The 27,843-nt window shown below is 46.2% G+C and overlaps 2 protein-coding genes across 4 annotated transcripts; one reads left to right on the top strand and one right to left on the bottom strand.

The window, feature by feature from the left end:
* Window positions 1-2,580: 2,580 nt before the first annotated feature.
* Window positions 2,581-17,699, bottom strand: LOC128409381 (zinc finger protein 883-like). The gene is made up of 3 exons (XM_053379809.1): window positions 17,566-17,699; window positions 7,553-7,681; window positions 2,581-6,350 (listed from the first exon to the last, which is right to left on the bottom strand). The coding sequence occupies exons 2-3, from the start codon at window positions 7,668-7,670 to the stop codon at window positions 4,414-4,416; spliced, it is 2,055 nt and encodes a 684-aa protein (XP_053235784.1). The 5' UTR covers window positions 7,671-7,681; window positions 17,566-17,699; the 3' UTR covers window positions 2,581-4,413.
* Window positions 17,700-19,726: 2,027 nt separating this feature from the next.
* On the top strand, window positions 19,727-26,991 carry LOC128409378 (zinc finger protein 24-like). Of its 3 annotated transcripts, none has more exons than XM_053379803.1 (5): window positions 19,727-19,952; window positions 21,538-22,543; window positions 22,746-22,880; window positions 23,436-23,559; window positions 25,259-26,991. In XM_053379803.1, exons 2-5 carry the CDS (start codon window positions 21,737-21,739, stop codon window positions 25,855-25,857), a joined length of 1,665 nt encoding a protein of 554 aa, XP_053235778.1. In that variant the 5' UTR covers window positions 19,727-19,952; window positions 21,538-21,736; the 3' UTR covers window positions 25,858-26,991. The 3 variants fall into 3 exon arrangements, with proteins under 3 accessions (XP_053235778.1, XP_053235780.1, XP_053235779.1); XM_053379804.1 differs by lacking the exon at window positions 19,727-19,952 and adding an exon at window positions 19,959-20,126; XM_053379805.1 differs by lacking the exon at window positions 22,746-22,880 and having other exon boundaries at window positions 19,728-19,952.
* Window positions 26,992-27,843: the final 852 nt, after the last annotated feature.

Raw genomic sequence — 27,843 nt, 5'->3', positions numbered from 1 at the left:
AGCACAGCCTCATCAGCCTTTTGGAGGACTGAATACCAGGGTTCAAACTATGTGCTGTATTTATTTTCTTCCTGTCCTGAATCTCCAATGTTTGGCTGCTTTGGAAATCCATGGGTTCTGGTGTTATGGGGAGAAAAACTTGCCTTTACCCATTTTCCCCTCACTGTGAAATGTGTGATGCGAGCCTCACAGACAAAGGAGTATGCATCAATAGAGATGGACGGACGAGAGGATGAAGGACTTGACACAGAAAGTTTCTCTGTGCGATCCTCTGCATGTCTGCTCAGAAGTAAATCCCACTGGACTCGAAGAGGTTTCACTGCCAAGTCAGTGTGTGTTTGGCTGATAAAAATATCTAGGCGTCTTAGCAGACCACAAGCTTAAGATGAGTCAACAGTGTGAGGCAGCGGCAAAAAAGGCCAATGCTTATCTAGGCTACATCAACAAACTTATAGTGTACTGATCAAGAAAAGTAATAGCATCACTCTATTCTGCATTGGCCAACCCCCAACTGGAGTTCTGTGTCCAGGTCTGGCCACCAACGTTTAAGAAGGATATTGACAAGTTAAAACGTCTGCAGAGAAGGGTGATCAAGGCCATCAAGCGTCTGGAAACCAAACACTGCAACAGGAATAGGGGCCCCACTATCAATTCTCAGCACCCTTAACAAACTGTCTCTCAGAATTTTGGGGGGAAATGACTGTGTAAAGCAGCCCTTTACACATATGGTGTGAATGTAGACTTAAGTTGGATAATGATGATGATTTATACCCTGTCCATCTGACTGGGTTTCCCCAGCCACTCTGGGTGGCTTACAGGATACAGTGGTACCTCAGGTTACATACACTTCAGGTTTCATACGCTTCAGGTTACATACGCTTCAGGTTACATACGCTTCAGGTTACACACTCCGCTAAGCCAGAAATAGTGCTTCAGGTGAAGAACTTTGCTGCAGGATAAGAACAGAAATTGTGCTCCAGCAGCGCTGCGGCAGCAGGAGGCCCCATTAGCTAAAGTGGTGCTTCAGGTTAAGAACAGTTTCAGGTTAAGAACGGACCTCTAGAACGAATTAAGTACTTAACCTGAGGTACCACTGTATATAAAAATATAATAGCCCAAAGTCTCTGAGATCCTCGTCCAGCAGTCTAACCACTATAACACACCGGCAACTTTTTGTATATGCTTCTGACTTCCTCATGGGCTGCTGCACAATTATTATTACCTTGAGGCCCTTGGATGAAAGGTAGGGTATAAATGTGAACATGAATTTAAAAAATGTGTAATGTGCCACAGAAACTTTAGATATTTGCTGTTTTTAAGTGTGTGTGTGTGTGTGTGTGTGTGTGTGAAGACCATATTCATGGAAGACAATCTTACCCGGCTTAGGAGTGATTGCCAATGAAGAAGACCTTGAGGGTTACACTCCCTGGATCCCATTAAAATATTTCAGCAAAGGGAAGGGGACCCATCTTTGGCCAGAGAAGGAGCCAGCTGGCTCTCTCGCTTCCCTGCTCTGGGATAACAAGACCGTTTGGCCCCCAGTTGACTTGGGACCACCGAGCCAAAGGGAGGCCCACTTGGGCCCTGTCCTTCCTTCTCTCTCACCCCCCCTTCCTTCCTCCTCTCACACAGGTATTCCTCCTTTCTCACACACTTCCTCTCACACGCTTCCTCCTTTCCTTCTCTCTTTCTTACACATACATTCCCCCCCCCCTATTTCTCTCACATACAGCTCCTTCCACTCAGACATCATAATCATTATTATCATATTTATTAAATTTGTATATCACCCTATACCCTCGGGGCGGTTACCACATAAAAGCACAACATGAAAACACAAATTACGTAATAAAAACTAAAACAAGTCAAACAATTATACAAGTTCTCACACATTCCTCCTCCTTTCCTTCTTGCACTTCTTTTTCACATACATTCCTCCTCCTTTCTCACACTCCTTCTCCCTCCTCTTTTTCACACATTCTTCCTTCCCTCACTTTTCCACACACATTCCTCTCATACACCTTTCCTACCTTCTCTCACTTTCTCACACATTCCTTTCTTGCCTTATTCCTCCATTCTCTCTCTTTCTCACATTCCTTTCTTCCCCCTCTCCCTCTTTCTTTCCTCTCTCTCAGACACAACCTTCCTTTCCTCTCTCTCACACATTCCTTTCTTCCCTCTCTCAGACACAACCTCCTCTCTCTCTCTCTCTCTCTCTCTCTCTCTCTCACACACACACACACACACACACACATTCCTTTCTTCCCCCTCTCTTCCTCTTTCTTCCCTCTCTCACACAGACACAACCTCCTCCCTTTTTTCACACTTTCTGACACAAGCTAGTTGATTATACTAAGCCCCATCTATCTCCACCAACTGTCTTTTGGGGACTTTGAGATCGGTGGGTAGAAAATCTTGAGAAACTCCAGGCCAGATTTGACACCTTGGCTGCCCCTATGCCACTATGTGATTCTATGACTCCTTCGGGAGGAAGAGCTGGGTATAAATTAAGGCAATAAAAATACAATATTGAGCCTGTCCTTTCACAGGCTGCCCAGGAGAAAAGTGTACAACGGCCAGTTGTCTGTTTACTTATTTATTCTTCCCACTTATTAGTTGCCCGGTAACAGATATTTTTCAAGCCAACATACAGTAATAGTGTAAAACAAAATTTTAAATGCAAGCAGGTACAACAATTCCAACAATAAAATCCAACCCAGCGTAAAAATGCACAAGGGAGCCACCCGCAACCCCTCCAGGACTCAACACCCCCCCTACAAAAGCTAAAAAGCAATAACTAAATTGCCATCGATCTCCAGACACTAAAATAAAATATGTTACATTACGGTAAAATAATATCGAATGACATTCATAGGCTTGGGAGAACAAAAAAGAGATCTGCCTGACACCAAAATATGTTAAAAGTAGGGAACAAGGAGAGGGATTTGTCAAATCTCCTTCTCTGCTATGAAGGTGTAAAAAGATATTTTTTGTGCGTTGATAGGGTCACTACAAAGTTTGGTCACCAGATGACAAAAGACTTAAGTTTTATCTGAGTGGAGTGGATGTTTCCTAGGTCTCTTCTCTTATTGCTGGAGAAAGTCAATAAGGTTTTTGTCTTGCTTTCTGACCAGTTTCTCCTCTCAGCCTTCTATAACAAAGAGTCCCCAAGACAGTTTTTATTCTTTTTATCACGAGATAGAAATTCCCCTCAGGATTTTCCTCTCCATTGATAAGAGGCTTCCAGGGCACAGTCATAAGATGGCTTCTATTCTTTTTTTTTGTCACGTGACAGAAATTCCTCTCAGGATTTTTCCTCTCCATAAGACAGACACCAAGAGTTTCTATACTTTTTGTTACGTGACTAGGGATGCCATATTTCAAAAGGTGAAAATCCGGAAACAAAAGTTGTTGAGGTTGGTTTTTTGTTTTTTGCCAAAGTTGTTGAGCTTTTTTAGTTTTGGCCAAAATTTTGCTGAAAGAGTTTTTGTGCTATTTTTAAGGAAGATCGCAAAAAACGGCACTGTTGCCATACATCCAGATTCTCCCAGACATTTCACCCTATACATGACAGAAATTCCCCTCAGGATTTTCATTCTCCATTTATGGGGTCTTCCAGAACACAAATTAACCAAGACAGTTTTTATTCTTTTCACATGACAGAAATTCCCTGAAGGGTATTTTTCTCTCCGTTGATGGAAACACAGATACATCTAGCCAAACACATGCTGACTAGGATTTGGTCTGCACACGCAACACCACCTATGTCCACCTCACAAGTCAGTCTTTCCTGACAAAAATTCAGCCGACAGTAAAACTATTAGTCTTAATAGTTTCCACCTGCTGTTTTCCCCGCAAGAGGTGAATAAGTCTCTTCTTCTGTCACACGTTCTTATTCCTGAAGGGTGACCAGCTCCTCAAATGATGCACAGAACCACCTAGCAAAAACAGTTTTTTTTAAAAGAGTCATGTGGAAGACAAAGGACCAGAGATAGGAGAGTGACTTCCATACAGCAACAGGCAGCAGAGGAACATAGCAGTGTTCATACATCACAGAAGTTTGCTTGGTGGTGGCCTAACATGAAAGTACTATTTCTTAGATTGCACAATAGGAAATATACACACTTAAAAAACAACAACATAAGATTAGGAGACCTTCTTCCCTCTGCTGTACGCCTTCAAGGAATCAGGATGTCTGTAGTGCCTGGAAGAATTGCCAGATTTTATGATTGTGCAGGCGAAAACTCATTAAAATCTATGCAACTGAAGAGGAGACTCTGCAATTCCGGAAGCTCTTTCTTTGCTACAATCATTTTCATGATTTCTGATTAGCTGCGAACTGATCCGTTGCAGAAGCTGCAGTATATATATAAATTTCCCACAATGTGAATAATTCCCAGGGCCCGACAAGGCTTATTGCATGACAACCGCTCCACTGTTTTCATCGTTGCAGTGGATCATCTCCTCCTTGAATTCTTTGATGTCTAGGAAGTTCTGAGCGCTGGCCGAAGCCCTTTCAAAACTCCAAGCGCTGAAATGGTTCTCGGTGTGAACCCGCTGGTGTCTTATAAGGAGCGTGCTCGAAGTGAAGTTCTTTCCGCACTCCAAGCATTTGAACGGCTTCTCCCCGGTGTGGCTTCTCTGATGTTTGTTGAGCAGCGAACTCTCGCGGAAGCTTTTCCCGCACTGCTGGCATTTGAACGGCTTCTCTGCCGTGTGGGTTCTCTCGTGTCTAATAAGGAGCGTGCTCCAAGTGAAACTCTTCCCGCACTCCAGGCATTTAAAGGGTTTGTCTCCCGTGTGGGTTCTCACGTGAGAAATGAGGATGGAGTTGTGGCTGAAGCTTTTGCCGCATTCCATGCACTTGAAGGGCTTCTCGCCGGTGTGCGTCCTCTCGTGGCAGGTGAGGTGTATGTGCTGGCGGAAGCTCCGGCCGCACTCCAGGCATTTGAAGGGCTTCTCTCCTGTGTGGATCCGCTTGTGGGAGGTGAGGTGGATGAGCTGGCGGAACCTCTTCCCGCACTCGGGGCACTTGAACGGCTTCTGCCCTGTGTGCATCCCTTGGTGCGCAGTAAGGATCCCGCTCTGGCTGAAGCACTTCCCACACTCGAGGCACTGATACGGCTTCTCCCCGGTGTGGGTTCTCTGATGTGAAGTCAGGCTCCTGCTCTGGCTGAAGCTCTTCCCGCACACTGGACACTTATACGGTCTCTCTCCCGTGTGGCTGACTTGGTGCCTGATGAGGTTGGTGCTGTCACTGAATTCCTTCCCGCACTCCAAGCATTTGAACGGTTTCTCTCCCGTGTGGGTTCTCTCGTGTCGTATAAGTTCCGAGCTCCGGCTGAAGCTCTTCCCGCAAACCTGGCACCTGAAGGGTTTTTCCCCTGTGTGAGTCCTTTCATGTCGAATGAGTTCCGCGCTGTGGCCAAAGCTCTTCCCGCACAGCAGGCAGTTAAACGGCTTCTCTCCGGTGTGAATTCTTTCGTGTCTGATAAGGTGGGAGCTCTGGCTAAAGCTCTTCCCACACTCCCGGCATTTGAACGGTTTCTCTCCGGTGTGCGTTCTTTCGTGGGAAGTAAGGTGGATCTGCTGGCGGAAGCTCTTCCCGCACTGCTGACATTTAAAGGGCTTCTCCCCAGTGTGCGTTCTTTCGTGGGAGGTGAGGTGGATCTGCTGGCGAAAGCTTTTCCCACACTCCAGACACTTGAATGGTTTCTGCCCTGTGTGCATTCCCTGGTGTGCGGTAAGGATCCCGCTCTGACTGAAGCACTTTCCACACTCCAGGCACTGATATGGTTTCTCCCCGGTGTGGCTTCTCTGATGTGAAGTAAGAATCCCGGCCTGGCTGAAACACTTTCCGCACTCCAGGCATTTATAAGGCTTCTCTCCCGTGTGACTCCTCTGATGTGAAGTAAGGTTTCTGCTCTGAGTGAAGCTTTTCCCGCACTCCAGGCATTTGAAAGGTTTCTCTCCGGTGTGGATCCTTTTATGTCGAATAAGCTCTGAGTTACGCTTGAAGCTCTTCCCACAGTCCAGGCATTTATACGGTTTGTCTCCTGTCTGGGTTTTCCAATGCATTTGAAGGCCTGGTGCATCGTTAAAGCTTTCCAAATACGCTGGGCACTCGTTCCTTCTTCCTCCTTTATGTTTTCCTGGATGGGCTGGGATTTCAAAGAAGCCGCTGTTCAGACAACCAATAGGTTCACCCCAATCCTGATCTGCCTCGTTTCCTGCCTGCAACTTTACCCCATCTTGATTCCCAAGGTTCTCAACCATAGCTGGAAATGTAATGCTTTCCTCCAACACCTGATGGGCTTCCTCATCACTTTCTCTCTTCCACACGTGCCCTGCTGAAATAAAAGAGAAATGTGATGTGAGGGAAAAGAAGAAAAATCAATTACAGAATACAACAGCTGCCCCAAACTTTCTACCACCTTACCTCTCCTGGTAAACCAACATTAACCCCTACCTAGTGAACAACTTCAGACCTTGGCATTCTTCAGACATTTGACAGCTTCTGGGTCATGTGGCCAGCATGACTAAGCTGCTTTTGGCGAACCAGAGCAGTAGACGGAAACGCCGTTTACCTTCCCGCTGGAGCAGTATCTTTACGAACGTTTTACAAGGAGAGGAAGAAACATCACGGGCAGAATAAATGCCACACACAGGAAGAAGGATATAGTTTGAATGCTTCACCTGTAGATTTAGAAATCCCTTAATGTGTCAATATGAATGGAAGTCGTTAATATTCCAGTTGTTGTATAAGGGATTGTTATTTTGACAGGAGCGTAGTTGAAATTAATAAGATTTTGGAACGCAGAAATAAAGTAAATCATCAAACCATCAATTCTAGCACGCAGGGGGGCCACCTAAATTTTATAATTTGGCGTCTGAATGATTGGAATTAGTAACTGCATTATAATTTGCCATTGTTAAAGGTAAAGGGACCCCTGACCATTAGGTCCAGTCGTGGCCAACTATGGGGTTGCGGCACTCATCTCGCTTTACTGGCCAAGGGAGCCGGTGTACAGCTTCCGGGTCATGTGGCCAGCATGACTAAGCCACTTCTGGCGAACCAGAGCAGCGCACAGAAATGCCGTTTACCTTCCCGCCAGAGTGGTACCTATTTATCTACTTGCACTTTGATGTGCTTTCAAACTGCTAGGTTGGCAGGAGCTGGGACCCAGCAATGGGAGCTCACCCCGTTGCGGGGATTTGAACCGCCGACCTTCTGACCGGCAAGTCCTAGGCTCTGTGGTTTAACCCACAGCGCCACCCGAGGCTATTATTGGATTATTGTAATTAAAAACTAATTAAAATTATTTTCAAAAAAAAACTCAGAAAGAACTAAAACATTTAAAACAAAACATTATTATTAACGTATTATGGCATGCAAAACTCATATTCTGTTTTTTAGGATACCGTTATATATTTTTTATCGTATTTTTGAATGCCATTTAGGGATCTTTAAAACACAGAGCAGTTTAGATGCACTTTAAAACAAAGAAACAAATTTAGAATTGAGCTCTATCCAAGTTTGAACGGAACTCACATTCATCGACTGCATTCTGGAGGGCCAGGCTTGCGTGGGATCGTCCGGTGGAAGCCATGAACATTTCTTCGAACCCGGGGCTTTCCTCTTGGATATGCTGAGCCGTGATCTCTGCCATGTTCCTGTCATCTTTGCGGGAGCGGGTTGAGAAAAAAGAAAGAATGAGAATCGTAAAACTTCAGTCCTAGATACAGCAAGATAGGAAGCTCCACAGGAAGAGGAGTCGGGGAAAACTCATGATTTGTTTGGAGGCAAACAAACCGTAAAACCAGGGTTCGGATATTACGCTAAGGCAGCCTAGCTCCTGGCAGCAAACTACCAGCAAGGGAAAAGCGAAGCACCTGCAAATTTCTGCAACTTGCATCCAGCAGTGCTCACATTAATGTTAAACCATTGTTTAACTATGGTTGAACATGATATATAAGCAAGGCCATCAGGGGTTTTCGCCTTCATCTCTGAGCTTGCAGTTTGGGGAAAGAATTCAAAGCCCCAAATGTCACTTTCTTCCTTCTTCCTTTCTACATTATGAAAACCAATATTCCCATAAACACCACGATTTACAACAGCGTACATCTACAAAACACGTTCTTACTAAGTGAGCCACAAGTTAGTGTAAACCTTTGGGGCTGGTCCTTGGTTTTCTGGAGAACCAAAACTCCACCATTCTACCACAAAGGTGTCTTTGTGCTTTGCTCCTTTCACAAGTCACCTTGTTCTGGATGAAGGAAATTCTATAGGGAGCCCTATAGTTCCCAGACGACAGACTGTCTCCCCACACATCTAAGGAGCTACCTGACAAACTCTCCTCTTCAACGAACTCTCCTCTTCGTCACAGTCCCAGACATACAGTTCTAATAATAATAATAATAATTTATTTATATCCCCGCCCTCCCTAGCCGAAGCTGGGCTCAGAGCGGCTAACAATAAAAGTAACACAACATTCTAAAATCAAGTCATTTTAAAATCAATTCAAAATGAAATTAATGGCAACCTTTCCGCAGGTCCTGCGGAAAGATGTCAAGTCCCGCAGGGCCCTAGTCTCCTGTGACAGAGCGTTCCACCAGATCGGGGCCACGGCCGAAAAAGCCCTAGCTCTGGTTGAGGCCAGCCTAACCTCCCTGTGGCCTGGGACCTCCAAGATGTTTTTGTTTGAAGACCGTAAGGTCCTCTGTGGGGCATACCAGGAGAGGCTGGCCTTTTCCTCTTTATGCCAGCCAGGAGATAAAGTCAGAAATCCTGTAGGAAGAAGAAGAAGAAGAAGAAGAAGAAGAAGAAGAAGAAGAAGAAGAAGAAGAGCAGAGGAGGAGGAGGAGATTCTGATATTTCTGCCTCTTTGTGCCTCACAAAAGTCAAATCTTTAAAAAGCAAGATTTTTTTAAAAAGCTTGCAACAGTTGGGTAAGGTCACTTTGGACTTCAAAACATCCACCTGGTGTCTGTTGCTTGCCCCTGGCTTCGATTTGACATACCAGAAAGAGATGGAAAGAAGACAAAGTCCTGACCAGAAGAGAATGGCAGATTTAAGTTGATGGATTATGCCAAAATGGCAAAAATGACCGAAAGAATCAGAAATCAGGAAGACCAAAATTTTAATAAGGAATGGGGGGAAATTATAATTTATATTAAAAATCATTGTAAACAGTTAAAATTGTTAGTAGGATTGGAATAACATTTGTAGTTTAATGGTGAATTTTGGCTTCGTTTTCGAACGTAATCTGTTCCGGAAGACCGTTCGACTTCTGAAACGTTCGAAAACCGAAGCGTTTACTTCCGGAAGCATTTACTTGCGGAAAACTCAATACAGAAGCCGCGTGGCATGTTCGACTTCTGAAAAGCGTTTGGATACCGAAGCAGTCACTTCTGGGTTTTTGGTGTTCGAAAACCGAAACATTCGACTTCCAAGATGTTTGAAAACCGAGGTACCACTGTAATAGAGATTCGGATTATTATAAAAGATGCAGGAGGAAATGACTAACGATAGGACCCACAAAGGGGAGGAGATTCTTTGGAATCTTGTTCTTACGATGTATGTTGGATATGTGATTGTAAAACTTTAATTTGAAAAACCAAATAAATAAATTTATTTTTTAAAAAAGGAAAATGGTACAGTTGAAGAGGGACCAAGGATGATCTCCCAAGAGTCTTAGCGCAGGGTTGGCTGGTTTAAGCAACCAAGACTCCTTTAAACAGAGCCAACAGGGTCTCTTCCTTTAAATTCCTAGGAGTTTATCTCAGTGAAGACCTTACTTGGAAAATCAATACAACCCAGGTGGTTAAGAAAGCCCAACAGAGACTCCATCTCCTCAGAATATTGCGTAAGAACGATGTCAATCAACATTTGATGATCTCCTTCTACTGGTCAACAATAGAAAGTGTCCTTTCATACTGCATCATGGTGTGGTACGCTGGTTTGACATCAACTGATAGGAAGTGCCTACGGAGGGTGGTGAATACAGCACGAGATATTATGGGCTGTCCCGTGAATCCGCTGGATGAAAAAGTGGAAGAACGTTGCCTCAGGAGAGTGAGGAAAATTCTCAGGGATGATTCACACCCTGGCCAGCACTTTCTTGATCTCCTGCCCTGGGCAGAAGATAAAGAAGCATGATTAGTCGCACCAACAGGGTAAAGAACAGCTTCTATCCGTGGGCTGTTAGGCTGCTGAATGAAAAGAGAACAACAGGGCAACTGACTTTCGGGTTTGGTGGATGTGCGTCAGTAAACGAGGGGAATTAAGACTAAGAGAGCTGAGTGGGGGTTCTTATGTAATCTTGCTGTATACAAGTTGTACAAGTGACAATAAAGTATTTCAATTTCAATCGCTGCCTCTTGGGGGAGTGAATCCCACAATTTAGCTATCTGCTGAATGAAGAAATCCTTTGTCAGTCCTGAATCGTCCAACATTCAGCTGGATGTCCCTGTGACGTTAACATATGAGAGTGCTGGAGGTGAAATAGCTAAACAGGTTACCCAATCAGAACCCAGGGGGTGGAGTCAGAGGGACTATAAAACCAGCTCTGGGAGGGGCGAAGGGAGGAGTTCGTTGGGAGTTGGGTGGTTGGTTGGAGTGGGAGTGAATTGGGATAGAGTCTGTGGGTAGGTTGAGTGAGTGTAGCGAAATAAGCTGAGTCAGGAACAGTTAGGAGCTAGGAAGACAAGTATCTGAGAGGTGGTTTAGTGAGTGAGAGCAGGTAGCGGAAGTTATAGGTCTGGATAGGCATCCCATGATTGTAATTGACTGATACCGTTTATGAAACCACACGCTTGTTAAACTGCAATAAATAAACAGAAGTTTATGTTCTAATTTAAACCTGACTGGACTCAGTATTGTCCCAGGTAGGGTCTGGGTGGTGGCAGAGAGAAATCAAGTGGTGGCACAGGGATCAGTAGACGGTGAAACGTCCAGGGACCCTGTGTGATCGCCACAGTCCCAGCGCTATTTTTCTGGGAAAAGAGGTCTCAGAACCCACCATGAACACCTCCCTTTTTCTTTTAGAATGGCACCCACCCGGGAGGTTGCCAGAACTGAGTTCCGGTGAATTCCCCCTGGAAAAAAAGAAAAAAGCTCCGAATGTCCCCAAGTTACAGCGTTATGAGAGAGGGACAAACTCTTTGTCCCCTATCCACTTCCTCCAGCTTCGTTGACCTACCCCTGGTTCTATCATTCAATGTTAAGGGGCAAAAAAGCTTTCTGTCTGCTATCTCCATCATCATGGATAACTTGACACATCTCTGTCGTCAGGCCCCTTTACTCAAAATTTTTCTACTCTTAAGTAGCCACCCCCTCTCACAAAAAAAAATCTTTTCCACATATAGTGGACGCTCGGGTTGCGAACGTGATCCGTGCAGGATGCATGTTCTCAACCTGCAGCGGCACGTCTGCGCACGCACGGGTTGCGATTTGGCGCTCCTGCGCAAAGTGTGATTTAGTGCTTCTGCGCATGTGCGACCGCCGAAACCCAGAAGTAACCTGTTCCGGTACTTCTGGGTTTCGGTGGTCCATCACCTGAAAAAATGCAACCTGAAGCGTCTGTAACCCGAGTATGACTGTAGATGAATTACTCCAGCCCCCCAATTGTGAAACTGCTGTGTGAAATTGTAGTCTTTAAAAGCTGTGGGCCCACTGAAAGGCACATTGAGAACAGAAAGGTGAGAGAAACACACCGTGTTTTTCGCTCTGTAAGAGCCACCAGACCAGAAGACGCACCTAGTTTTTGGAGGAGGAAAACAAGAAAAAAAAAATCTGAATCTCAGAAACCAGAACAGCAAGAGGGATCATTACACAGTGAAAGCAGCAATCCCTCTTGCTGTTCTGGCTTCTGGGATAGCTGTGCAGCCTGCATTCGCTCCATAAGATGCACACACATTTCCCCTTACTTTTTAGGAGGGAAAAAGTGAGTCTTATAGAGCAAAAAATACGGTACTTTAAATGCAGAGACGGGGAATTTGCGGCCCTGCAAAAACCGTGGGGAATTCCATCGGCCAAACCAAATTCCCAGCCAGCATGGCTGATAATCAAGGAATTATGGGAGTGGGGCGCCATCATCACCAGCTCCTCCCCCATCAATCCCACTTTTGAGAAAAGAAGTCTTAATAAATGTTCTGCTTCTGAGCTTCCCGTAGGGACCTGGTTGGTTGAACTGGGTGCTGGACTAATCTGGATTAGGAGCCGAGACTGGCTTGATCCAGCAGGTTCTAAAAACGAAGATGGCAGGATTCTTTTCACACACTGCATTTATTTTGTGTTCCCATTTCTTGTGAGGAAAAATTGCTTTTTGGAAACCATTATAGATGTTGCATTTGATCTAGACCAGGGTTTCCCCAAACTCGGGTCTCCAGCTGCTTTTGGACTAATAATAATAATAATAATAATAATAATAATAATAATAATAATAATAAATTGTATTTGTACCCTGCCCTCCCCAGCCAGAGCCGGGCTCAGGGCGGCTAACACCAATAAAATCACAGTAAAAACATAGTAAGAAAAAAGAAAAAGAAAAAAACCAATTTAAAATACAGGTTAAAATGCAATTTAAAATGCAGCCTCATTATAAAAGTCAAAACCATAAGGGGAGGGAAACATAAGGGTCAGACTGAGTCCAAACCAAAGGAACAGCTCTGTCTTGCAGGCCCTGCAGAAAGATGTCAAGTCCCGCAGGGCCCTGGTCTCTTGTGACAGAGCATTCCACCACGTCGGGGCCAGTACTGAAAAGGCCCTGGCCCTAGTTGAGACCAACCTAACCACCTTGCGACCTGGGACCTCCAAAATGTTGTCATTTGTGGACCTTGAGGTCCTCCGCGGGGCATACCAGGAGAGGCGGTCCCATAGGTACATGGGTCCTAGGCCGCATAGCAGGACCAGCAGTCAGGGATGATGGGAATCGTAGTCCCCAAACATCAGGAGACCCGAGCTTGGGAAACCCTGATGTAGAAACCCTTTCCAACTCTGCAGTTCTATGATTCTATGACTCCCCCCGCTTAGCCCCAGGTATACATTACGTTCTTATGAATGCCAGTTGTTGGTAATCATAAATAGGAAGTGTGTTGCGATTTCGGGCGTCCCATTCAGTCATCTGCCTGGCAACCAGGATACTGGCTTAGAAAGGTTCCCTTTGGCCTGATCTTCTTTTTTTCTGCTTATGTGCTTAATCTCCTCACCATAGCTGTCAACTGTTGCCTTTTCTTGCGAGGAATCCTATTTGGAAGAAGGGAATTTCCCTTAAAAAAAGGGAAACATTGACAGCTATGCTCCTCACCTAGGTTCTCCCATGCAGTTTGAGCAGATCAACACCATTCATTTAAACCCCATGGCTTCCCCACAAAGGATCCTGGGAACTGTAGTTTATTAAGAGTGCTGGGAATTGTAGCTCCATGAGCGGGAAAACTAGAGGCATCGGAACTGGCTATCTATTTGGGATAACGTGAGGTGCATTTTGTATGTGCTATCATTTCCTGTGCTGTCTCCTTTTTTAAAAAAATAATAATAATTTCTCAGATATACCTTGCAATGCTAAAATTTAATATATAATAAACAACCAAAAGTAATTTTAAATATTTATTGCATCAACTCCCGCTGCTTTTAAATGGTTATGGTGGGTACAATAGGAAGAAACTTTTGAATCACAGCTTGAACTGGGTTTTGATCCTGACGCCTGTTCCCCTGTGAAAATAAGGTTTATACATATTAGTCTAACTTTTTGGGTGAAATTTGCTTTCCATTTATACCTCAGATGCTATGCTTTGCATTTTTAGCTTTGGCCCAACCTGACTTTGTTTTTTGGTGTGTTTTTTTACTTTTTACTGGCAGAAAACATGTGCTCACAATATAATATTATTTATATTTCATTTGCTTTCTGCTGTTATTTTATTGCTTATCCTGTTTCAGGAGAGGGTGAATATTGTCTTGTCAAGGGTGTTCAACCTGTCTATAAAATCCAATAAAAGAATATTTTTAAACAAAATTTACTATAACATAGTATAGGATTTAATGCATAATGGCCACCTCCCAAAATAACTATAACAACTAAAAAATTTGGGAGGATATCATAAAATAAGGTTGCCATACATCCAGAATTTCCCATGTCAGCAGTGTCGTTTCTGGCAATTTCCCTTAAAACTACCTGCCAAAAAAGCTTAACTTTGCCAAAAAAAAAAGCCCAACAACTTTTGTGTCTGTTTATTCAGGGTAACGTTTTCAAATACGGCAACCCTATCATAAAAGTTTTACATCTTTGCTTCTTAAATCTTGCAAAAAGGGACTGGGATTTTAGTGGGATTCTGTGGAACAACCACCATAACTTTGCATTCTTTCAGAAACCACGGAAAATCTATCATTTTTGCTGGGCTTTTAGCAGCTGATGAGTTAAATCATTTTAAAGCCATTTTTAATCATGCTATCTATGGTAATTGTTTTAATGTTTCTGTTTTTTATATAATGTTTCTATTTATTATGTGTTTTTTAATATTAGGGTGTGTGTGTTTTGTGTAAAACAATAGACTCGACACAATGTAGCGGTTAGACTGTTGGACTAGGATCTGGGAGACCTGGGTTCAAATCCTCACTCAGCCATGAAGCTCACTGAATGGCCTGCTCCAGTCACTGCCTGTCAGCCTAACCTACCTCACAGGGGTGTTGAGGAGAAGAACCATGTGCATCACCTCAAACTCCTCCAATGTAGAACACAGAAGTACAGTGGTACCTCGGGTTAAGTACTTAATTCGTTCCGGAGGTCCGTACTTAACCTGAAACTGTTCTTAACCTGAAGCACCACTTTAGCTAATGGGGCCTCCTGCTGCCGCTGCGCTGCTGAAGCACGATTTCTGTTCTCATCCTGAAGCAAAGTTCTTAACCTGAAGCACTACAGTGGTGCCCCGCAAGACGAATGCCTCGCAAGACGAAAAACTCGCTAGACGAAAGGGTTTTCCGTTTTTTGAGTCGTTCCGCAAGACGAATTTCCCTATGGGCTTGCTTCGCAAGACGAAACGTCTTGTGAGTTCTTGCGAGTTTGTTTCCTTTTTCTTAAAGCCGCTAAGCTGTTAATAGCCGCTAAGCCGCTAATAGCCGTGCTTCGCAAGACGAAAAAACCGCAAGACGAAGAGATTCGCGGAACGGATTAATTTCGTCTTGCGAGGCACCACTGTATTTCTGGGTTAGCGGAGTATGTAACCTGAAGCACATGTAACCTGAAGCGTATGTAACCTGAGGTACCACTGTAGTAATAAATAATAAACAAAGGGGAAAAACTGTCCAGTGACTATTTTTGAAAGGCTATACGGTATAGTAATATTTTTTAAAAAGCAAAAACAAATAAACTACGGTAATGTGCTTTCCCTACCTTCCCTCACTTAAGAAATTATTGTAACATACCCTGTTTTACTGGGACATTCTTGGACTAAAGGAATTATCGCAGGTCCCTTTTTCGTGTGTGTGTGTACATAATTTTTCTGTTTTACAATTTAGAGTATTCATTTAAACAGCCTTAAAACATCAATGACTTCCCTTCTTCTCTTTCCATGGTTCATTTTGCATACCATAAATCCCTGCATATTTTACATAAACTAAACCGTTCGGTATTCCATTATTACATCCATCAAAACTTACATTGTTGAATTGATCTTAATGCTGCCAACGTTTTCAAACGTACAGTCCCCCCCCATATATTTAATAAACATTTTCCAATCTTCTTTAAACGTATGGTCCATTTTCATATGCCACAGAAGTATTCATAGAGAGATTACGAGGGGAATCTGTAACCAGGCAGCATCCAGATTATGCTCTTAAAAACTTGTAATCTGGACCAGCGTCCTGTTTTCACAGTGGCCAAGCAGATGTCTGTGGCAAACCCACGAGAACAACAGAAAATATCCCCTGCCATGACTTCCAGGAGCTGGTATTCAGAAGCATTACAGTGGTACCTCGGGTTAAGTACTTAATTCGTTCCTGAGGTCCGTTCTTAACCTGAAACTGTTCTTAACCTGAAGCACCACTTTAGCTAATGGGGCCTCCTGCTGCCGCAGCAGCACAATTTCTGTTCTCATCCTGAAGCAAAGTTCTTAACCTGAAGCACTATTTCTGGGTTAGTGGAGTCTGTATCCTGAAGCATACGTAACCTGAAGAGTATGTAACCTGAGGTACCACTGTACTGCCTTGGACTATGGAGGGGAATCACAGCCCTTAGAGCAGGGGTCAGCAAACTTTTTCAGCAGGGGGCCGGTCCACTGTCCCTCAGACCTTGTGGGGGGCCGGACTATATACACCGTATTTTTCGCTCTATAAGACGCACCAGATCATAAGACGTACCTAGTTTTTGGAGGAGGAAAACAAGAAAAAATAATATTCTGAATCTCAGAAGCCAGAACAGCAAGAGGGATCGCTGCGCAGCCTCTTGCTGTTCCGGCTTCCAGGATAGCTGCGCAGCCTGTATTCGCTCCATAAGACGCACACACATTTCCTCTTACTTTTTGGGAGGGAAAAGTGAGTCTTATAGAGCAAAAAATACGGTATATATTTTTTTGGGGGGGATAAACGAATTCCTATGCCCCACAAATAACCCAGAGATGCATTTTAAATAAAAGCACACATTCTACTCATGTAAAAAGACACTGGTTCCTGGACCGTCCGCGGGCTGGATTTAGAAAGCGATTGGGCCGGATCCGGCCCCCGGGCCTTAGTTTGCCTATCCATGCCTTAGAGCTGGTACCCATTGATAGCCTTCTCCTCCAAACATTTGTCCCTCTTAAAGGTCATCAGGGTTGGCGGCAGGCCCTGCCTCCTGTGGCAGCGAGTTCCATAGGTTAACGACTCACTGCAGGAAGGAGGGCCTTTTTTTAGAGGGTGGGGGGGGGCTTTTCTGTATCCACTTTTCTGCACGCCATGCAGAGCTCTCCCAACCCACCCACAGCTGCTTTGACCAAGAACTCCCATCACCAACCCCATTTGTTGCTGTTATTATTATTACTATTATTATTATTATTATTATTCTGTGTAAATTATATACTTAAGGTTGCACACCACCCTGGGATATTTGGATAAAGAGGGGTATACAAATTGAATAAAACAAGAGCTGTTCGTCTCCCTCGGGAGGTGGTGGCCTCTCCTTCCTTGGAGGTTTTTAAGCAGAGCTTGGATGGCCACCTGTCATAGATGCTTTAGCTGATGCATTGCAGAGGGGGTCCGACTAGAGGACCCCTGGGGATCCCTTCCAAGTCTAAGATTCTATGAAATAGCAATAATAGGAGACAAGGAGGAGAAAGGACCTTGCGTGCAGTGAAAGGAGGAGCAGCATCAGGTTCTGCTGCACAGACGGAAGGTGACTGGGTGTCCTTTACTAGCCTATGTTATGAACCACCCTGAGATCTTTGGGTGAAGGGCGGTATAGAAATTTAATAAATTAAAAATAATAAATAATACTCCCCAGGCTGCATGTCCCCCCCCTCTCCTTTTCTGCAAAGCCTGGAGCTTTTTTGGGCGTTGCAGCCTCTCCTTTTCTTTTTTGCACCCGGAGCCAGACTCACCAGATTCCTCCCCAGACACGGAAGATGCAGAACCTGCAGCCGCCTTCCGACGTTCAGACGGGGCTCCAGCTTCCAGGAAAGGTGGGGGGGTAGGGTAGAGAGTGGGGGGGTGAGAGGGGCGTTTGCAACCGGAAATGGATTTTTCGGGCGCCACTCTAGGACACCGGGCTCGCTTTAATTAACCCTTTCAGGAGGCAGGCTCCACGTTCAGACAAAGAGGCTGCATACCCGCTTAGGGAAGGAGAGATGTTGGAAGCTGCGTGTCAGAGCTTTGCTCCATCTAGCTCGGGATTGCCGACACGGGCTGGCAGCGGCTCGCGATGGTTTCAGGGATGGGAGACCTTTTTGCAGTCCTGCTTGGAGGGATTGAAGCTGTGGCCTTCCGTGCATACAAAGGAGACCGTGGATTCGGAAGGGACCCCGAGGGTCATCTAGACCAACCCCCCACAATGCAGGAATCTCAACTAAAGCATCCATGACAAATGAGCTGGGATAGCTCAGTCGCTAGAGCAATAGACTTAATCTCAGGGCTGTGGGTTCAAGCCCCACCTTGGGCGAAATATTCCTGCATTGCAAGGGTTGGACTAGATGACCCCGGGGGTCTCTTCCGACTCTCTCATTCTATACTTCTATGAGCCTCTGCTTAAAAACCTCTAATGAAGGAGAGTCCGTCACCGAGGAAGTCTGTTCAAGCCCCCTGCATTGCAGGAATCTTTCGCCGAAGCTGGGGCTCGAACCCACGGACCTGATATTCTCTTGCCCTACTGACTGAGCTAACACCTGGCTGTCCCACCTGCAAGATGGCGCAGTGGGAGAGCACCTGCTTTGTATTGCAGAAGGTCCCAGTTCAATCCTAGAATTGCAGAGTTGGAAAAGGGGACCCGGGGTCATCTAGTCCAACCCGCTGTGATACAGGCATCTTTCGCCCAAGCTGGGACTCAAACCCACAACCGTACTCTACCAACTGAGCTATACCAGCTCATTTGTAGTTGATGCTGTAGTTGAGATTCCTGCATTGCAGGGGCTTGGTCTAGATGTCCCTCGGGGGTTCCTTCCATGTGGGGTTCCTTCTTTGGGGTTTGCCCCATGTAGGGCTCACAACCCTGTGAGGTAGGTGAGGCAGAGAGTGCTACAGCGGCTTTCTTCCCCCCAAGGTCACCCAGGGAGCTTCATTGTGACTGAGTGGGGATTTGAACCCAGTTCCCCCAGGGCCAGGGACGTGGGTGGCGCTGTGGGTAAAAGCCTCAGCGCCTAGGGCTTGCCGATCGAAAGGTCGGCGGTTCGAATCCCTGCGGCGGGGTGCGCTCCCGTTGCTCGGTCCCAGCGCCTGCCAACCTAGCAGTTCAAAAGCACCCCCAGGTGCAAGTAAATAAATAGGGACCGCTTACTGGCGGGAAGGTAAACGGCGTTTCCGTGTACTGCGCTGGCTCGCCAGATGCAGCTTTGTCACGCTGGCCACGTGACCCGGAAGTGTCTCCGGACAGCGCTGGCCCCTGGCCTCTTAAGTGAGATGGGCGCACAACCCTAGAGTCTGTCAAGACTGGCCCGTATGGGCAGGGGTACCTTTACCTTTACCTTTACCCCCAGGGCCTAAGTACGGCACACTGGTGCCTGATTTGATCTCTCTTCCTTAGGACATCCCTATTTTCATCAGCTTAAAAAGCAGAGACATCACCTTGCCAACAAAGTTCCGTATAGTTAAATCTATGGTTTTCCCAGCAGTGATGTATGGAAGTGAGAGCTGGACCATAAAGAAGGCTGATCGCCGAAGAATTGATGCTTTTGAATTCTGGTGCTGGAGGAGACTCTTGAGAGTCCCATGGACTGCAAGAAGATCAAACCTCTCCATTCTTAAGGAAATTAGCCCTGAGTGCTCACTAGAAGGACAGAACCTGAAGCTGAGGCTCCAATACTTTGGCCACCTCATGAGAAGAGAAGACTCCCTGGAAAAGACCCTGATGTTGGGAAAGATGGAGGGCACAAGGAGAAGGGGACGACAGAGGACGAGATGGTTGGATGGTGTTCTTGAAGCTACCAGCATGAGTTTGACCAAACTGTGGGAGGCAGTGGAAGACAGGAGTGCCTGGCGTGCTCTGGTCCATGGGGTCACGAAGAGGCGGACACGACTAAACGACAACATTTTCATTGGAGAAATGTTGGAGGGCATGGCATTGAACTGGGGGAAAGCCAGGAAAGAGCTATTCCCGCCCCAGTTTGGCCCTTTAATGGTTAAAGCCACGGATAAATCATTCCTAGAGAGGAAGAAGGAAGTGAGCACCCCATGGGGGAAATCCCCAGGCTGGGCACCTTCCTGTCCGTTCTCTTTTGTGTTCCTCAGTGGTGGGAAAGAATGGGAGACCCATCCCTGTGAGTTAGAAAGGTGCGAGGTGGGGTGACAGGCATGGTCTTCCTTGGGAGGCCATGGCCAGGCCGAGCAGGAGGGTGGGGGAAGGCGGCTGGGAAGTGGAAGGACCCAGTGCAAGAGGGAGAAGCAGCCAGACTTCTGCTGCAGGGAGCAATAAAACCTCAAAATACATTTGCAAAGCTAAGCAGGGTCCGCTGTGGTTTCACATTGGATGGGGAGCCTGCGTGTTGAGATGGGGTGCGCAAGAGGGGAGGGGAGCCGCTGCCCATGAACCCCGCAAATCCCCTTCATTTTCTAGCATTGGTCTGATTCAGCGAGAGGCATCTCCCTTGGCTCCAGTTTGAAGGGCTCTGCGTTCATGAGGATCCATAAATTGAGGGTCCATAAATAGCAACACCCTAGTGGTCCCGGGCCCTAAGGAAGTCAGATTAGCCTCAACCAGAGCCAGGGCCTTTTCAACACTGGCTCCCGCCTGGTGGAACGCTCTGTCTCATGAGACCAGGGCCCTGCAGGATCTGATTTCTTTCTGCAGGGCCTGTGAGACAGAGTTGTTCCGCCTGGCCTTTGGCTTAGAATCAATTTGACTCCCTCCCCCTCTTTCTTTCTTTTTTCCTTTCTCCTGTGAAGAGGCTGCATTTTAATGTTTTAATGTTGTATTTTAATCTTGTTTTTAAGTTGTATTTCAATCAACTTGTTTTATTATTGGTTGTTAGCTGCCCTGAGCCCGGTCCTGGCTGGGGAGGGCGGGGTATAAATAAAATTTATTATTATTATTATGGGAGGTATAACCACTCAGGGAAGGAGTGCATGTGGAACTTCTTGAGTTCAATCCTGGGCATCTCCAGGTAAAAGCTGGGAGCAAGCACTGTCTGAAATCCTGGAGAGCTGCTTGCGTGTTGATGTGACAGTCCCAAGCGCCCCCTTACCTATGGGTACACCAGCATTCTCATCCTCCCGGTTGCTCATATGCAAAATAAATCTTACGGGTTGTTTAAGAGACGGGTTGTGACTTGGTGGCAGAGCAGCTGCTCTGTGTGGAGAAGGTCCCCTGGGATCTCCAGGTAAGGCTGTGACTGTTCCTTGCCTGAAAGCCGTGGAGAGCCAATGATCCCACAGCAGAGAGACTAATTTGGGATAATGACGCTTCCTAATTATTTAAATAGCTCTTCACAGAACAATGAGGACGAGAATCTTACTTAATCTTTAAGGAAAGGGACAACAGATCAGTGGTAGAGCACCTTTCAGAATGTCGCACTTCAATCCTTGGTTTCGGGGGAAACACCTTTGCCTGGAACCTTGGAGAACTGATGTCAGTCAGTGCCTGGAATCTTCCTTCCCCCCCTGCAGAATTCCCAGAGTTCCCTGGGATGAAGGATTGCTTCTTAAGCCACACTGGGAATTGTAGCTGTGTAAATAGGGGCTTCCTAGCAACACTCGGCACCCTTGACAAACTACAACTCCCAGTATAATTTGGGGAAATGCTGTCTTTTTAAAGCGGTTTCACCCCACTTTAAATGTCTAGTGCAGATGGGGCCTACAAAGTGCCCTGTTTCATCAGTTGCCTCACTTTTGTCTGTTTCGATTCCCATTTCTTTCAGTGTAAAGAGAAGCTTTTGCCAGAAGTGGGGGAAAGATTTCAGCTTCCATGTGACCCTTCTTTGGCCAGAGACTTGCCGCTGACTGAGAGGCAACACTCCATCACATGTTCCCAGGAACCTCATTCTTGTGCTGACCCACAAATTAACAGGGGAAACGTTTTGTCCCTTACACAGAAGACGACTGAGGGACATCTCCCTGTGAGTGAAAATGGCTGCAGAGCAGGGAGCAGAAATCCCAGCAGCCTCTCTGGGTCTCCAGCTCCAGTTGGCACCAGAGGCCGGTGCGAAGCCAGGAATTAAAACGGAGCAGGCGGAATTGGCAAGGCTGGCGCCAGAGATGACACTGGAAGGGACTGTCTGTCTTGGGGGCACAGAGGGACTGCATCCGAGCCAGACGGAGCCACAACGTATCAAAGAGGAGTCGGAAGAGGAGCTCTCGTCCCGGCAATGGGAAGCCCAGTGGCAGGAATTCCTCCGGACTGTGCAGGCCCCACACTCTGGGGGAGAAGGAAGCCCACAGCTCCTAGGGGATGGGGCATGGGGCGAGGCAAAGCCTTCTGGGTCCTCCTTTGAGGGAGCAGCCATTCCCAGCCAGTGGGCTGGAGCAGGAGACAGCAAGACCAGTCTCCCTCTAGGAACAGCTCAACCGGTCACTTCCAGACCAGCCGCTGCCAGCCAGGGAAACATCGGGCAAGCAAAGGAAATCAAGATGGAGGATGTCAGCAGCTCTGAGGCTCGTCGCCAGCTCTTCAGGCAGCTCTGCTACCAGGATGCCCAGGGCCCTCGCGAGGTCTACGGCCTCCTGAGGGAGCTTTGCCTACAGTGGCTGAGGCCAGAGAAGCACACCAAGGAGCAGATCCTGGACCTGGTGATCCTGGAGCAGTTCCTGGCTGTGCTGCCCTCGGAAATGGGGAGCTGGGTGAAGGAGCGAGGCTCAGAGGGCTGCGTCCAGGCCCTGGCCCTGGCAGAGGAATTCCTCCTGAGGCACCAGGAGGCGGAGAAAGCAGGACAGCAGGTGAGAGAAGCATTTGGGGGTCCAGAGTCGACAAAGGGGTTAAAAAAGTGGCCATTTTGCTTATGAACATGACTCCTCGATCACCCAATGAACGGTCGTGGCTCCCTGGAGTTTCATGCAAGCTATACATGCCGAGAAGTGAATGTGTTCTCTCTTGCTCTGCAGGGGCTGGATAGAAAAATATTTTCTCCTCCTCTTTCAGGGACTGAGGACCATTGCAGAGGCGGCTGCTTGTGTCACCGAAGGAGAAAAGCAGGGAAGCTCAGAGGGCTGCGTCCTTGCCCTGGCAGAGGAATTCCTCCTGAGGCACCAGGAGGTGGAGAAAGCAGGACAGCAGGTGAGAGAAGCATTTGGGGGTCCAGAGTCGACAAAGGGGTTAACCTCCTAAAAACTCTGATACCCCATAATTAAATACAATATACTCCCACAAAGACTACCTTACACTGCGTTTAATACCAAAATTGCATTGGATAGAAACTGTTTCTCAGGTGGCTAGTCCTAGTCTTTATAACCCTGTACCTTCTTCCGGAAGGCAGAAGCTGAAAGAGATCAATTCCGGGGTTCACACTATCCTGCGCTATCTCTGCAGCTTTCGTATGGCACCTGGAAGCGTAGATTTGATCCAAGGTGGGAAGAGTGCCCCCAGTTATTCTCTCCGCAGTCTTTACAACCCTGGACAGCATTGTTTTTCCCCTGACCGTGCAGCTCCCAAACCACACACACAGACCATAAGTTAATACACTCTCCACAGTACAATGGTAAAGTGCCATCAACAGTTCATTTGAGAGATTATTTTTCCAGAGGATGTTTTCTGTGTGGGGCTGCCCTTGGGACTTGGTGCAGAATGCAGGTGTCCTGACGAGGTTGAATGGAAAGTGTTACTCTCTTTCAGGGACTGGGGGCCATTGAAGAAGGGGCAGTGTGCACTCCCAAAGAAGAACGTTCCTTGCTGGATCCAGGCCGAAGACTTGAGACCAGGGAAGTCCTGCAGAATTATGAAAACAAGGCCCCTTTGGGTAAAAAGACACTCATTCTCCCTATCCCAATCTGTTGTGAGTTTTTCCATGAAATTGTATTCTAGATTTGGCTCTTTAGCTCTGCTCTCTGTGCATCTGTCGGATTGATTTGTTGTGCTCCAAAGTGATTCAGGTTGGACACAAGAAAATGCTTTCCCCTCCCCCCCCAGCCCGTACAAGGCAGGCCATTCCCGATTTGCACGGGGCTGGCATTCTGGGTCACTGCGATGGCGGGTGGCGCTATGGGTAAAACCTCAGCGCCTAGGACTTGCCGATCGCATGGTCGGCGGTTCAAATCCCCGCGGCGGGGTGAGCTCCCGTCGTTCGGTCCCAGCTCCTGCCCACCTAGCAGTTCGAAAGCACCCTTAAAAAAAGTGCAAGTAGATAAATAGATACTGCTTTATAGCGGGAAGGTAAACGGCGTTTCCGTGTGCTGCGCTGGTGCTGGCTCGCCAGAGCAGCTTCATCACGCTGGCCACGTGACCCGGAAGTGTCTTCGGACAGCGCCCGCTCCCGGCCTCTAGAGTGAGATGAGCGCACAACACTAGAGTCTGTCAAGACTGGCCCGTACGGGCAGAGGTACCTTTACCTTTACCTGCGATGGCGGAGTGTGCATAAGCTCACTCTTCCCCATTATGCCCCTGCCTCGCCTCTTTTCCCGACCCTTTCTAGGTCACCACTATGTACGCATGCGTAGTCGCGCATCAGTTAGACGCAAGTAAACCGGCTTTTAGATGTGCATAGCTAAAACACTGGCATTTTCACATGCAATATTTATTTATTTTATAAAACTTGTTTAGCACCCTTCCTCTGAAGATCAAAACACAAAATACATAATACAGTGGTACCTCAGGTTAAGTACTTAATTCGTTCCGGAGGTCTGTTCTTAACCTGAAACTGTTCTTAACCTGAAGCACCACTTTAGCTAATGGGGCCTCCCGCTGCCGCCGCGCCGCTGGAGCATGATTTCTGTTCTCATCCTGAAGCAAAGTTCTTAACCTGAGGTACTATTTGTGGGTTAGCGGAGTCTGTAACCTGAAGCGTCTGTAACCCGAGGTACCACTGTAAAGACAAAAGCAAAGCTAACCCAGACACTATGGAAAGGAATATGCAATGGTGGCCACAATTTTGGGGAGCAGGGAGAGTGCCTGCGGGAAGTGGGTCGTAGCTCAGTGAGTGTCCCAACTCAAATTTAAACGCTACAATAGAGGCTCTTAGGCGAGAGCATAAAAGGAGCTTTCTTCGAAGCTTGCAACGGCCCAGGTACAGATCACCAAAGGTGCTGGCTGGAGAGTTCACAGACAGCATCAGGGGTCCACTGCCAGGCGGTTTTTGCTACTTCTGAGTTCCCTTTTCAGCCCAGCACTCCCCTTCCATGGACCCCCAAATGTCATAGAAGGTTAGGGGACCTATGGAACAAGGTGGGAAATGGCACAGGGCAGTATGAGAAGGGAATCTTGAACAAATTTTGGGCAGAGGTCGGTAAGGATTACTTCTGCTTTAATTTGTTCTATTGCGTATTTTGATTATAGATGTTTAGATTTTTAACATCTGTACTACTGGATTTTTCACTCGTTTGAAGCCTGGTTTGACATTACGGAGCCATTAAGCATTAAGCCTATTTTGACATCCATCATAATTTGGGGGTTTTGGCAACATGCTCATTCTACGGTTCCTCCGCCCCCCCACTTCTTAACAGATTGCTGGCAGGTAGATGAACGCCAAGAGGGAAACCCTTCACTTGAGAGAGCCATGGAAGGGGCGACTTTGCAGAGCTGCGTCCAAAGGAGAACAGCAGAGAAGACACCTTCCTGGGGCGAGGAGCGGGAAGAGACTTCCGAGCATCAGCCGAGACCAAGAAAGCAGCAGAGGAACCGCCCCAAGAACAGGCTGAGCAAGTCTATCTCTTGCACCGTCCACCTTCTTCAGCACCCGTGGACCCAAGAGGCCACGAAACTGCACCAGTGCTCTTACTGCGGGAAGAACTTTGACGGCCCGTCGCACCTGATCATCCACGAGAGGAAGCACACCGGGGAGAAGCCCTATAGCTGTGCCACATGCGGGAAGAGCTTCAGCCGCAATTGGAGCCTGGTCATGCACGTGATGACCCACACAGGCGAGAAGCCCTACAAGTGCTCAGCCTGCGGGAAAGGCTTCCGGCAGAAGTCCGCACTCACCATCCACGAGAGAACCCACACGGGGGAGAAGCCCTACAAGTGCTCAGCCTGCGGCAAAAGCTACATGTGCAACTCGCGCCTCGTCGCACACGGCAAGAAGCACTCCAAGGAGAAGCCCTAACAGTGTCCCTCGTACGGGAAGAACTTCCGCTGCAACTCCCAGCTCGTCCAGCACCAGAGGGTCCACACGGAGGGGAAGCTGTAGAAGCGCTCTTGTCTGCGGGAAGAGCTCCAGCTACAAGTCAGACCTTCTCTGACATAAGAGAACCCACCGTTAGAGGGGGGTTTTCTTCTGGTGGCGGACGACAGAACCATGAGACCGGTGTAAAACACTCAAACGAAGGTTTTATTACAGCTATACAAAACAACAAACACAAAGCATGTTGGTGTTATCTCTCTGCAGGCAAATTCAAACTGCAATTTCTCCTCTTTTGATACTCATCACCAGCTGTACCTAATCAGCCTAGAAAACCACTCACAGAAACAGTTCTTAAAGTTACAATCATTTTTTCTGTATGACTCCTAACACCCCCTCTCATTCAAACAGATACAGAAACAAAACAGTACTTTAAACATATACAAAACATATTTATACATCATGCACAACAATTCCTAATTTTGTCACTAGCTGTGCATGTTTCTCAAAAGTTAGTGCTTTCGTAAATATATCAGCCACATTTTACATGCTCTCACAGTATTTCAGCATTATCAGGTTTTGTTTAACATTTTCACTTACATTCTGATCTTTAATCTCCAAATGTTTTGATTTACTGTTGAACTGATCAGGCCCAGACAAAGTTATTACAGCTTGATTTTCTTCCCATATTTGAACTGGATAATCACATTGTATATCTAAATCATTGAGGATTTGAACGTAATATTTTATTTCATTACACAACTCCGATAAAGCACAGTATTCAGCCTCTGTTGAAGACGTGGTCTCGATTCGTTGCTCTTTGGACTTCCAACCTATCAAGGAATCCCCAAATTGAAACACCATGCTGGAAATGGATTTTCTATCAGGCAGGTTGGCCCAATCGCTGTCAATGTAACACTGCAATTTTGTAGACCCTGAAGATGGTAATCTTAAACAATAATCAAGTGTAAGTTTTAGATACCAGAAAATACGTTTTAAACCCTTCCAGGCATTTTCTGTGGGGTAGCTTACAAGTCTGCTCAGTATTCCAACTGCATAACTCAAATCTGGTCTGTTCCACAATGAAATGTATAATAAACTTCCAACTATTGAATGGTACGTTTCAGGATTTACTGGTTCTGTGGATTCTCCATTATTGAAAAAAAACCTATTTCCATTGGGGTTTTTGCTCCCTTGCTATTTTGCATATTGTTCTTTCTAGAAATTCCATTATTTTATCTTTTTGACTCAACAAAAAACTTACATTGTTTGTCCTTTGAATTTCTAGACCGAGATAATTTTTCACTGGTCCCAAATCTCTTACTTTAAATTCCTTTCTTAGTTGTTCTGCAAATTTTTGCACTTGCTTGTCATTTTTTGTAGAATAAAGCAAATCATCAACATAAGACAAACATAATTCTTGTTTATCACCCTTTCCTTTAGTGTACAAGCAATTATCAGCTAAGCTACTTTTAAAGCCAATATTTTTTAAAGCATTATTGAGACACTTGTTCCAATTTCTAGCTGATTGTTTGAGCCCATAGATTGCTTTGTGTAACCTATATACAGAATTCTGTTGCCTGCCTCAAAACCTGGCGCTTGATTCATAAAAAATTCTTCGTGCAGTTTTGTGTTAAGATAAGCTGTTTCAATATCAAAATGATTTACTTTAAACCCACGTTGTGCTGCAATACCTAGCAATAAACGTACATGTTCGCTCCTTGCAGTAGGAGAAAAGGTTTCATCAAAACTTTCACCTTTTCTTTGCGTAAAGCCTCGTGCTACCTGCCTAGCTTTGTAATTAACGCTACCATCTGCCAAGTGTTTTATTTTTTACACCCATCTACAGTCCACTGCCTTTTTTCCTTCTGGCAATGGCTCAATAGTAAACACATTATGTTTTGCCAAAGATTTCAATTCTGCTCCCATTGCATTTTCCCACATTACTATTTCCTGGTATGGTAACTTTAA

Source organism: Podarcis raffonei, chromosome 2 (genome assembly GCF_027172205.1).
Source record: "Podarcis raffonei isolate rPodRaf1 chromosome 2, rPodRaf1.pri, whole genome shotgun sequence".
NCBI classification, from domain to species: Eukaryota; Metazoa; Chordata; class Lepidosauria; order Squamata; family Lacertidae; genus Podarcis; species Podarcis raffonei.
The sequence above is the reverse complement of the archived record's forward strand: the minus strand, read 5'-3'. Positions and strand labels throughout refer to the sequence as shown.